Below are 13,685 nucleotides of genomic sequence, written 5' to 3'. Positions count from 1 at the left end.
CTCCAGCAGAGTGTGAAACACGTGGAGCTTTCTGGTTTTCCACAATTTCATTGTATCCATAGTCTGTCAATTTCAGCACAAAGCGACCATCGACTACACAGTTTCGAGATTTTAGACGCCCATGAGAAAAATCCCGATGATGTAAATATCTCATTCCCTGTAAAATTAGTTATATTATTTATTTATAAAATATTTTACCAGGAAGGATACATCGAGATTTCTCTCGTTTTCAAGTATGTCCTGGGTCTCAAGTATATCTTGAGAAATGATTGGCCTTATCGGAAGAAAAATATTTACAAACAAAACTCATATATTAAAAACCATATTCTGTATTGCAATTTATATTAAAGAAAAAAAATGAAAAATGCTTTTTAGAAATAAATACACTACTTTTTTTTTTAATTATGTCATATAATAAAATATGACAATGTCACCAATGTTACAGATTTAAAATTTTTTGCTCCATTAAATTTAATAGTGACATTTTTGCCAGAAAATACCTGACATATAGGGGCCGAATTATCAAGCTCTGAATGGAGCGCGATTGGCTGCGAATCTGCAGGGGGCGGCATTTTTAAATATATAGTTATACATACATTTGTGCAAAAAAACCATCATATATATATATATTAAAAACATCTCTTTAAGAATAAATAGAACATATTCTGCTATGTGCAGAACATTTGATTATGAAAAATGCAATATTATCTTCTTATGTTTCGCTTTTAAATAACCGGGATCCTGTTTGCGCGACTTGTGGGTGTGGGTGTAATGACTGGTTATTTATTGCACATCCACAAATGGGCAAATTTAGTGCTTCACTTGTAATCTAGCCCTGAGGGGCATATTTAACAATGTGCGAGCGGACATGATACAAAGTAGCGTATCATATCCGCTGCACATCGCTGTCCATCGATAGCCTATGCTGTCGGCATTTATCATTGCACCAGCAGTTCTTGGTGCAATGCCGCCCCATGTAGATTCGGGGGTCGATCGGCCGCCAGCAGGGGGTGTCAATCAACCTGATTATATTCGATAGGGTTGATTTCTGTCCGCCGCCTCAGAGCAGGCGAACAAGATTTGGAGCAGTGGTCTTTAGACCGCTGCTTCATAACTTCTTGATAACTTCTGTTCCCAGCGAGCCTGAAGGCTCCCCCAGAAACAAGGGGCCTCAAGCTCTATATGGAGCTTGATAAATATGCCCCTTAGTCTTGCAATAAGAGTGCAAGAATCAGGAAGGATTGCGCTGTAGAGATGTTAACTCACCTTACCGCTTGCATGTTGGTGCCCCACTTGTAATCTAGCTCATAATTGTAAAAGAAAGGTCCGACATTATGTGCATATGGTCACTGTGTTCAAGACTCAATACGGTGACAGTATCACAATTGTTCATAGTAGACGATCACTATTTCAGTAAAAAAGTGACATGAAACACTTTTTTATTGTTTTGTAACAAATGAACATACCAACCAAACATAAAAGTTTTGTGAATACGTTTGTTGCAATAGTTTTTCAATGGCCAAACTCATACCAACATTTGTCTTATTTGGAAGAGCCAATGGGCTCCATTTATTAAGCAGGGGAGGCCCACCGTTTAAGGCTTGCCTAAAACGGAAGTTAAGAAGCAGTGGTCGTAAGGTTGAAATCATCCCATTCCGATCGGGATGATTGAGAGCCCTGCTAGCAGCTGATTGGGCGGCATTACACAAGCATTTCATCAGGAATGCTTGTGCAGTGATAAATGCGGACAGCTCGATAAATGATAAATCAACCCCATAGTCTCTTATCTCCTCTGTTTATGTCAGTTAGCGACAAATATAATTGAGCTTTTACAGTGAAGAAAAAATGTAGCAGAGTTAGGCTTGTGAAGTCTAAGGGGTAGATTTATCAAGCAGCGGTTTTCATTTATCGATCATGTCCGCCCACACAATGATAAATCAACCCCTAAGTATTCACTACCATAGTAAATATTGAAAATGTTTATTGTAATACAAATAATTTAACATTTTACATTATAATCTCAAAGTGTTGCATATCCTTTTGTAAATGACAATTATTATATGAGTGTCATTAGTTTTATTATAATGCTTATTGTTATGATTACTACAGAAGTAGTGTTCAACTTAAATGATACCTTGATCAAATCTAGGAGCAGTGATGACTTAAACATCCAGTCTAGTTTTACATCATCATTTCTGAGGAGGTCTTCCAGGCTTCCCCTTGAACAATGCTCGGTAATAATAGCAAATATTCCACAGTCTGAGAAGAAACCCAGGAAGGGATTCACATTTTCGTGTCTGAGGTCTTTCATCTGTATTATGCAAAAGTGGCAGTCAATATTGTGAGGCTAAACCAAATACATACATCCAAATGGCACATGCTAAAGAAAAGTAAGTAAATTACTTGTTTATTCCATACCACATTAATGGGGTTTTTTTTAAGTTAAAGGACATAAAACCAATTTTTTTTCTTTAATGATTCAAAAAGAATATACAATTTTAACAAATTTTAATTTCCTTCTGTTACCAAGTTTACTTGGTCCATTTGGTATCCTTTGGTAAACAGCCGGTAGGTAAACTCAAGACTTCAGAACTATATATGGCATCAGTTTTGCAAGAATGCTTTTAACAATGTTATACATTGTTCCAACACTAACGCCATACGCCATCTGTTGCTCAAAGGGATTTTTGAAAAAATAAGTCATTTACAGGTGAACTATTGGCTAATTAAATAAACCAATTGCAGGCTTTCAGAACTTTAAGATACAGTCTTCATGAAGAGATTTCATAACTATTAAAACTCTATACAGAAGCCCAAATTTATCAAGGTCCAGGTAGACAAGGTTCCCTGGCAGGGAAACTCTCTGCATTAAACATTGCACAAGTATTACAATGATAATAAACAATTAGAAATAGTTTATATAAAATATTAATTCACAAGACAATATGGATTTTCTATGAATAATATCACCTTGCGCAGAGTACTTGCAGTGCTCTGCCGCAGTTCATGGTACACCCCAGGCTCAAATTTCTTCAACCATACCCAGTCACCCTAAAAATAAAATTGAAACACATCATTCTTCATTTATATGACTTTCAAAGTAATTATAAACAGCCATTAATACATTCTCCTTTCCAAAAATAAAGGGCTAGATTACAAGGGCTAGATTACAAGGGCTAGCGCAGCTGACATAGCTCTAGTGCAAACTAAAATTTCAATAGATATTGTGACAGTACTTAATAGCACTGATATTAAAAGTTGAAAGTTATAGGTTGTGTTCGAACAAAAGCCGAAATTGTGATAGAATATTTACCGACATAAAAACGCCCACAACAGCAGTTAAGAAGGTATACCACGTGTGTTGTAGTACATGTGATGAAATGTCTAATCTTAAACTTCCTATTGGTGTGGGGATGGGCAAATGTTGTGCCAGATAGCATGGAACTGCAGGTCGTACAGCCTGTACACCTATAAAAGCCATTCTTCTTATTCCGCTGCAGCCAATTAGATGAAGTATAGCAATGGGCCGGATCTGTGATCATTAGAGAATCCTTCAAATTCTTGTTCCGCTTGTAATCCACTCTGGGGTGGTCCCACTCATCAAAAGGGAGGGAAGGATCACTCTTGATAATATGCCAGTGTTGGTTAAGACTTGCGCCTATGTTACTTATAGTTCAACTGTAGTGAAGTTAATCTTTGCTTGTCATTTCCTTCTGTCGTATGGCCCACAGGTTCTGAGTTGCTAACCTCACGCATTTTCTGGTCAATTAGGTGAGTATTATATCCCCTCTGTTTGAATTTCTCAGCCATCGCTGTTAGTTGTGTCAACATTATTTCAGGTTCACTGTTATTCCTTGTCACCCTCAGTAGTTGGGCTTTCGTAATAGCCCTTAGTAGACTAGTGGGGTGACTGCTACTCGCATGGAGCAGTGAATTCCGATCTGTGGGTTTACAGAACAAAGAGGTACCCAGATGTTGTTGGCCTTTTTTGAAAATCCTTAAGTCAAGGAATTCAATTGTTGTTTCCTGGATGTTAAGTTTAAACTTCACTGGGTTGTCGAGTATATTCAGCTGGTCAAACCAACTCTGTAGAGCCTCAGCCGTACTGTTCCAAATAATGAAGAGGTCGTCTATGTAACGACGGTAGAACTTCACTTCAGATTTACCATAAATGCCCATGGCCGATGTTTCATACTTATCCATAAAAATGTTGGCCAGGGATGGGGCCACATTTGAGCCCATAGCAGTTCCTGCTATTTGTTGATGGAAAGAATTTTCAAATCTGAAGTAGTTGAGGCGCAAACTTAGATACAACAACTCAATGAGGAATTCTCTGGGAGGACCAACATAAGGATAACGATCAAGTGCCTCTTCAACACACGTTTTACCACTCTCATGGGGAATGATCGTATAGAGGCTATTAACATCGGCTGTAGCCAAAATCCAGGAATCCTCCACTTCTATCTCTGTTAAATCAAGTATTAGTTGAGATGAGTCACGAAGATAGGACCGTATGTTCTTAACTAGTGGCTGGAGGAAGTGGTCCACATACACTGCTAGTCTGGATGTAATGGAAATCCGTGCCGAGACTATTGGTCTCCCGGGTGGTGTCGTCATATCTTTGTGAATATCTTTGTGAATCTTGGGTAAAGTATACAGGATTGGACAAGAGGGAAAATCCACTAGCAAATATTTCTTGGTGCTCTCATCAATCCAACCAGCTGTGAAGCCCTTTGTTACTGTTTCCTGAATAATTGATTTAAAAGCAGCAGTTGGATCGTGTTTCAGTGGCAGATAAGTATTCAGGTCACTCAGTTGTTGTAATATTTCACTCTGGTAATAGGAATAGTCAAGAACCACGACTGCTCCTCCCTTGTCCGCCGTTCTAATCACGATTTCTGGATCAGAAGACAGGGAGATGAGAGCTTGTTTTTCTTCTGCTGTTAAGTCGTTACAATATTTCACATGCTCCATTTTCGTAATGTCTTGGGACACCAGTCGCATGTATGTTCTGATACTGGAGTTCTGACTGTGTAGATCAAAAGAACTTTTCACTTTGAATGCTAGATCATTGGTCTGAGTTCTGTAGTTGTCTCTTTGAAGAATTCCTTAAAGGGACACTGTACCCAAAAAAATTATTTTGTGATTCAAATTGAGCATGAAATTTTAAGCAACTTTCTAATTTACTCCTATTATCAAATTTTCTTCATTCTCTTGGTATCTTTATTTAAAATGCAAGAATGTAAGTTTAGATGCCGGCCCATTTTTGGTGAACAACCTGGGTTGTCCTTGCTGATTGGTGGATAAATTCATCCACCATAAAAAAGTGCTGTCCAGAGTACTGAAACCAAAAAAAGCTTAGATGCCTTCTTTTTCAAATTAACGGCTAGATTTGGAGTTTGGCGGTAAAAGGGCTGTTAACGCTCCGCGGGTTTTTTTCTGGCCGCACCATAAATTTAACTCTGGTATCGAGAGTTCAAACAAATGCTGCGTTAGGCTCCAAAAAAGGAGCGTAGAGCATTTTTACCGCAAATGCAACTCTCGATACCAGAGTTGCTTACGGACGCGGCCGGCCTCAAAAACGTGCTCGTGCACGATTCTCCCATAGGAAACAATGGGGCTGTTTGAGCTGAAAAAAAACCTAACACCTGCAAAAAAGCAGCGTTCAGCTCCTAACGCAGCCCCATTGTTTCCTATGGGGAAACACTTCCTACGTCTGCACCTAACACTCTAACATGTACCCCGAGTCTAAACACCCCTAGCCTTACACTTATTAACCCCTAATCTGCCGCCCCCGCTATCGCTGACCCCTGCATTACACTTTTAACCCCTAATCTGCCGCTCCGTAAACCGCCGCCACCTACGTTATCCCTATGTACCCCTAATCTGCTGCCCTAACATCGCCGACCCCTATGTTATATTTATTAACCCCTAATCTGCCCCCCACAACGTCGCCGACACCTACCTACACTTATTAACCCCTAATCTGCCGAGCGGACCTGAGCGCTACTATAATAAAGTTATTAACCCCTAATCCGCCTCACTAACCCTATCATAAATAGTATTAACCCCTAATCTGCCCTCCCTAACATCGCCGACACCTACCTTCAATTATTAACCCCTAATCTGCCGACCGGAGCTCACCGCTATTCTAATAAATGTATTAACCCCTAAAGCTAAGTCTAACCCTAACACTAACACCCCCCTAAGTTAAATATAATTTTTATCTAACGAAATAAATTAACTCTTATTAAATAAATGATTCCTATTTAAAGCTAAATACTTACCTGTAAAATAAATCCTAATATAGCTACAATATAAATTACATTTATATTATAGCTATTTTAGGATTAATATTTATTTTACAGGTAACTTTGTATTTATTTTAACCAAGTACAATAGCTATTAAATAGTTAAGAACTATTTAATAGTTACCTAGTTAAAATAATTACAAATTTACCTGTAAAATAAATCCTAACCTAAGTTATAATTAAACCTAACACTACCCTATCAATAAAATAATTAAATAAACTACCTACAATTACCTACAATTAACCTAACACTACACTATCAATAAATTAATTAAACACAATTGCTACAAATAAATACAATTAAATGAACTATCTAAAGTACAAAAAATAAAAAAGAACTAAGTTACAGAAAATAAAAAAATATTTACAAACATAAGAAAAATATTACAACAATTTTAAACTAATTACACCTACTCTAAGCCCCCTAATAAAATAACAAAGACCCCCAAAATAAAAAATTCCCTACCCTATTCTAAAATACAAAAATTACAAGCTCTTTTACCTTACCAGCCCTGAACAGGGCCCTTTGCGGGGCATGCCCCAAGAATTTCAGCTCTTTTGCCTGTAAAAAAAAACATACAATACCCCCCCCCCAACATTACAACCCACCACCCACATACCCCTAATCTAACCCAAACCCCCCTTAAATAAACCTAACACTAAGCCCCTGATGATCTTCCTACCTTGTCTTCACCATGCCAGGTTCACCGATCCGTCCTGGCTCCAAGATCTTCATCCAACCCAAGCAGGGGTTGGCGATCCATAATCCGGTGCTCCAAAGTCTTCCTCCTATCCGGCAAGAAGAGGACATCCGGACCGGCAAACATCTTCTCCAAGCGGCATCTTCTATGTTCTTCCATCCGATGACGACCGGCTCCATCTTGAAGACCTCCAGCGCGGATCCATCCTCTTCTTCCGACGGCTAGACGACGAATGACGGTTCCTTTAAGGGACGTCATCCAAGATGGCGTCCCTCGAATTCCGATTGGCTGATAGGATTCTATCAGCCAATCGGAATTAAGGTAGGAAAATTCTGATTGGCTGATGGAATCAGCCAATCAGAATCAAGTTCAATCCGATTGGCTGATCCAATCAGCCAATCAGATTGAGCTCGCATTGTATTGGCTGATCGGAACAGCCAATAGAATGCGAGCTCAATCTGATTGGCTGATTGGATCAGCCAATCGGATTGAACTTGATTCTGATTGGCTGATTCCATCAGCCAATCAGAAAATTCCTACCTTAATTCCGATTGGCTGATAGAATCCTATCAGCCAATCGGAATTCGAGGGACGCCATCTTGGATGACGTCCCTTAAAGGAACCGTCATTCATCGTCTAGTCGTCGGAAGAAGAGGATGGATCCGCGCTGGAGGTCTTCAAGATGGAGCCGGTCGTCATCGGATGGAAGAACATAGAAGATGCCGCTTGGAGAAGATGTTTGCCGGTCCGGATGTCCTCTTCTTGCCGGATAGGAGGAAGACTTTGGAGCACCGGATTATGGATCGCCAACCCCCGCTTGGGTTGGATGAAGATCTTGGAGCCAGGACGGATCGGTGAACCTGGCATGGTGAAGACAAGGTAGGAAGATCATCAGGGGCTTAGTGTTAGGTTTATTTAAGGGGGGTTTGGGTTAGATTAGGGGTATGTGGGTGGTGGGTTGTAATGTTGGGGGGGGGGTATTGTATGTTTTCTTTTACAGGCAAAAGAGCTGAACTTCTTGGGGCATGCCCCGCAAAGGGCCCTGTTCAGGGCTGGTAAGGTAAAAGAGCTTGTAACTTTTTAAATTTAGAATAGGGTAGGGAATTTTTTATTTTGGGGGTCTTTGTTATTTTATTAGGGGGCTTAGAGTAGGTGTAATTAGTTTAAAATTGTTGTAATATTTTTCTTATGTTTGTAAATATTTTTTTATTTTCTGTAACTTAGTTCTTTTTTATTTTTTGTACTTTAGATAGTTTATTTAATTGTATTTATTTGTAGCAATTGTGTTTAATTAATTTATTGATAGTGTAGTGTTAGGTTAATTGTAGGTAATTGTAGGTAGTTTATTTAATTATTTTATTGATAGGGTAGTGTTAGGTTTAATTATATCTTAGGTTAGGATTTATTTTACAGGTAAATTTGTAATTATTTTAACTAGGTAACTATTAAATAGTTCTTAACTATTTAATAGCTATTGTACCTGGTTAAAATAAATACAAAGTTGCCTGTAAAATAAATATTAATCCTAAAATAGCTATAATATAAATGTAATTTATATTGTAGCTATATTAGGATTTATTTTACAGGTAAGTATTTAGCTTTAAATAGGAATCATTTATTTAATAAGAGTTAATTTATTTCTTTAGATAAAAATTATATTTAACTTAGGGGGGTGTTAGTGTTAGGGTTAGACTTAGCTTTAGGGGTTAATACATTTATTAGAATAGCGGTGAGCTCCGGTCGGCAGATTAGGGGTTAATAATTGAAGGTAGGTGTCGGCGATGTTAGGGAGGGCAGATTAGGGGTTAATACTATTTATGATAGGGTTAGTGAGGCGGATTAGGGGTTAATAACTTTATTATAGTAGCGCTCAGGTCCGCTCGGCAGATTAGGGGTTAATAAGTGTAGGTAGGTGTCGGCGACGTTGTGGGGGGCAGATTAGGGGTTAATAAATATAACATAGGGGTCGGCGATGTTAGGGGCAGAAGATTAGGGGTACATAGGGATAACGTAGGTGGCGGCGATTTGCGGTCGGAAGATTAGGGGTTAATTATTTTAAGTAGCTTGCGGCGACGTTGTGTGGGGCAAGTTAGGGGTTAATAAATATAATATAGGGGTCGGCGGGGTTAGGGGCAGCAGATTAGGGGTACATAAGTATAACGTAGGTGGCGGTCGGCAGATTAGGGGTTAAAAATTTTAATCGAGTGGCGGCGATGTGGGGGGACCTCGGTTTAGGGGTACATAGGTAGTTTATGGGTGTTAGTGTAGTTTAGGGTACAGTAGTTAAGAGCTTTATGAACCGGCGTTAGCCAGAAAGCTCTTAACTCCTGCTATTTTCAGGCGGCTGGAATCTTGTCGTTAGAGCTCTAACGCTCACTGCAGAAACGACTCTAAATACCAGCGTTAGAAAGATCCCATTGAAAAGATAGGCTACGCAAATGGCGTAGGGGGATCTGCGGTATGGAAAAGTCGCGGCTGTAAAGTGAGCGTTAGACCCTTTAATTACTGACTCCAAATACCAGCGGGCGGCCAAAACCAGCGTTAGGAGCCTCTAACGCTGGTTTTGACGGCTACCGCCGAACTCTAAATCTAGGCCTAAGATAGCAAGAGAACGAAGAAAAATTGACAATAGGAGTAAATTAGAAAGTTGCTTAAAATTGCATGCTCTATCTGAATTACACAAGAAAAAAATTGGGTTCAGTGTCCCTTTAAGTCTCAGGGATCGTTGAAACTTTTGACAGTCAATAAACACATCAAATTCATCTGCCCTACGTGTAGGAACAAAATTCGAGCCCTTATTTAGAAGGGACACTTCAGCAGATGTCAGAGGCTGATGACTGATATTCACCACTAGGTCAGTCTCAGGCCCAGTGATGTTTGTTACCTTGGGGGTAGTAGTGTTTTTTTCTCGCCACCCACCACTCCGTATGTGGGGCCTCCTCCTCTTCTCCTTTGGCCGGCTCTTGTGGTAACCCCCTGAAAAAATTGTTGTGTGGTACCAGTTGCACCAGTTGTTACATTGAGAGTATTTGGTGAATCAGTGTCAGAGCCTGAACTGGTGTCCACAGTTTGTAAGGATTGTTTTGTGTAATATCGCTGTTGTCTCATTCTTTACGCAAATGATCTCCTATTATCACCTCCGAGTAGCCACCTGTACACCCTTTTCTCTTTATGGTCTTCAGTGACCATTTGTAATTTTCTATTTTTAAATTGGAGTAGATTTTCTTTATATTCCTTAATTTGTGTGGTGTTTATCCAACCACGATTCTGTGGTATCCTCCCTCAAGACGTGTATGTTTTTTGTCTCGCAATCCAATATCTCCTGTTTCACTTTATCCAAGAGGTTTCTTACTTCCTCAGTGACCAGTAAAATCAAATCCAATGAACATTTGTTCAGGATAGCGCACCAACGCTTACAGAAGTCTGGATTAGTGTGTCCTATTATTTTTATTATTTAGGGATCCTGTATCCGGTTATATGTCCATTCTATTTCCCATGGATGGGTGCTAGGACTATGTAATCTACCTTTTGGGCCGTGTGTTTGTTGACACCGGTTGTCTAGGCAACAGTGTTGCCATGGTGTCTCTTCCACGCTCCTCCCCTCCCCTTTACTTCCGGCATTCGGCGTGGTGTAGCCATGGTTGATGGCTGTGTGTATCGCTCTGAAATAGTGCTTTATCTGTGGTTTTTAAGACATCCTGCTGTTTTTGTTTTTAATATCAGGTAGGAAGTCACAGTTTGCCATTCTATGCTATGTGCATATAAACTCTATTAGTATTGTTAAACACTTTATTGACATTGTTATAAAACGCCACTGGGTTGATCCAGTGATGTGTGTACCGGGTCTTAACAATTAAAGTACTGACATGTGTGTAAATGTGAGGCCTTTCCACATTGTTCCACAATATTAAGCCCAAAATATGATGCATAGATACTGTTTAAATAACTGATGATTACTTATAATGTTTGATTATTTTAGTTCAGTTTTTAATATTTTTACAATATAGTGTTGCTCACTTATTTCACAACCACTTATAGCTGTATGATTGATTTCCAACTATTTAGATTGATTTACCACTAACATCAATACTGCCACTGTGTTAGGGTGGTTGCTATGACTACATTTTGGCATTTTTTTTTTTCTTAATTGGGGGTAGGGGTTATCACTTTGTTTGTATTTTAAATTGCATGTGTTGCCCTTACACTTTGTCTGAGGAAGGGGATACTCTGTTTCCAAAACGTTACATTAAATGTGTGTTTTTGAAGGAAAGACCAGTGAGTGCAAGTTCTTGTTACTTTCATTTATATATATATATATATATATATATATATATATATATATATATATATATATATATATATATATATATATATATATATATATACATATATATATATATATACATATATATTTATCTATCTGTCTATCTATCTGTCTATCTATCTATCTATCTATCTATCTATCTATCTATCTATCTATCTATCTATAGCGTATGCTGTCAGCATTTATCGATGTGCGGTGGACATGATACGCTACATTGTATCATGTCCACTCGCACTTTTTGAAATTGACCCCATGGTGTTATTTGGATGGTGAGCTTTATTGGATTTCCTTCAGACATATCATTTGGTGTTGAGTTCAAATAATTAAATTTTATTCTCATCTGACCATAACACCTTTTTTCCATGTGGCCTCAGAATTTCCTAGGTGTGTTATGGCAAAGCTCTGTCATGACTGCATGTGGTCTTTCTTGAGGAGTGGCTTTTTTCTTGCAACCCTCCCATACAAGCCACATTTGTGAAAAATTCATGATATTGTTGTCACATGCACACAATGACCTCTCTTTGTCATAAATTCCTGCAACTGCTTCAGAGTTCCTATGGGCCTCTTGGTAGTCTCCTGGCTCTTTCATCCAGTTTGGAGTGATGTCATGATCCAGAGAGGGTCTGTGTTGTACCAAATACCTTCCACTTCTTAAAAATAATAAACTTCACTGTGCTTCTAGGCATCGATAAAACCTTTGATATTTTCTTGTATCATCTCCTGACTTGTGTCCGTCCACAACATTATCCCAGAGATCTTTTCACAGTGCCTTGCCACCCATAGTTGATTGTTTGCTTCAGTTGCACTACCAGGGACTGAGATGCTCCAGGAAAGCTCATTTCATGGTGAGCTTAATAATATGCCAACAGCTGATTACAGTTAAAGGTCAAATGGCTTTGTGTGTGCCATTTAGAAGGTGATTAGCTACACCTGATTGAGTTTACAAGTAATTTTAGGAGGGGGCGATTCTTTTTCCAACTCAGTGATTCTGTTTTTGAATTTTCTTTATTTTTGCCTGACATGTTGGTGTTATATCTTTCACTTGGATGTTATAAGTTGCACTGAGCAATTACAACTGGATAAACAAAAACCTTTGTCTGTCTTTATTTCAGGCTGCAAAGCAAAAAATTTTGATTATTCTTGAACCCCCCCAGGCGGAGGCAAAATAAATAGGGGCTGATTTATGAAAGTGCGAGCAGACATGATACGATGTAGTGTATCATGTCCGCTGCATATCGATAAATGCCAACAGCATTTGCTATCAGCATTTATCATTGCACAAGCAGTTCTTGTGAACTGCTTGTGCAATGCCACCCCCTGCAGATTCACGGCCAATCAGCCGCTAGCAGAGGGTGTCAATCAGCCCGATCATACAGGATCAGGCGGATTGATGTCTGCAGCCTCAGAGCAGGCAGACAAGTTATGGAGCAGCTGAAGGTGCATCAAGCTCTGTTGGCCCCATAGTGTAGATGGAGGAATTACAGTACATTGGGCTTTACCCACAGCCGCTTGCTACAGGTGGGTCACATCCTGAATCATATCCCAGGGTTCGTGGTTGGTTTATACTATTCTGTCTCACAATCTGAGTCGTCTGCTGTACTGACACTACAACACACACATAATTATTATTAATGAACCCCCAGTTCTTAAAGGTGCCAACACTTATAAATTTGTAGGGCAGTCCTATTGTTAACATGCCCCTTCTAAAGACAAGGATAATGGTATATGGGGGGATGGGAATTTAAATAAGAAAAAAACTAAAGATGTAGAAAACTATTCCCACCCCCCAAACACCAGTACTTCCCTCCACCATTGATATAAAACTTTCTGGGATCTTTTGCTCGCCCCCCACCCCCAACTGTAAATTGTAGTCTAGAACTTTGCTTGATTCTTACTATGATTTTATAAACTCTGCTAATATATTATTAACAAAAACAGCAAGTCTATTTGAATCTTTATGCACAGAACTGTCAGTGTCTTTGTCGTCTTACCTCATATACGGCCACATTGGAATTCTCATAGGTAACACCCACACTTTTTGTTGACATGGATCGAGTTAACGATTTGCAGTCAGAGACACTTTTAGTATCACTCATGTTGTCAATATTCAGTTTCTGTAGAAAAGAGAAAACATATAAACAAACTGTATTAAAAATGCAGACTATAGTAAAGCTTGATACAAAGACCCCCATTTGTTAAACTGTGGGTGAACAAGGCTCACATTCAATATTTTACAAGCCAGTGCTTGTGCAACCCTTCTCACTGCTCTTGAGTCAACAATTGTGCAAGTACAGGGCTTGTCATTCATCTCAGAAGAATCAGTCTGGGATGATTTAACTCTGCTATGTG

The 13,685-nt window shown here is 39.1% G+C and overlaps 1 protein-coding gene across 1 annotated transcript in view; it reads right to left on the bottom strand.

The window, feature by feature from the left end:
- The window catches only part of LOC128652673 (retinal guanylyl cyclase 2-like), a 163,392-nt gene that overhangs the window by 26,412 nt on the left and 123,295 nt on the right, over positions 1-13,685 (bottom strand). The window contains exons 6-9 of the mRNA XM_053705603.1: positions 13,328-13,450; positions 2,971-3,051; positions 2,135-2,311; positions 1-157 (exon numbers count right to left, since the gene is read on the bottom strand). Of these exons, the coding sequence (XP_053561578.1) occupies positions 1-157; positions 2,135-2,311; positions 2,971-3,051; positions 13,328-13,450 (538 nt within the window). The remainder of the gene's footprint in view (positions 158-2,134; positions 2,312-2,970; positions 3,052-13,327; positions 13,451-13,685) is intronic.

Source organism: Bombina bombina, chromosome 3 (genome assembly GCF_027579735.1).
Source record: "Bombina bombina isolate aBomBom1 chromosome 3, aBomBom1.pri, whole genome shotgun sequence".
NCBI lineage: Eukaryota > Metazoa > Chordata > Amphibia > Anura > Bombinatoridae > Bombina > Bombina bombina.
Note: the sequence above shows the minus strand (reverse complement) of the source record. Positions and strands in the feature narration are given on the sequence as shown.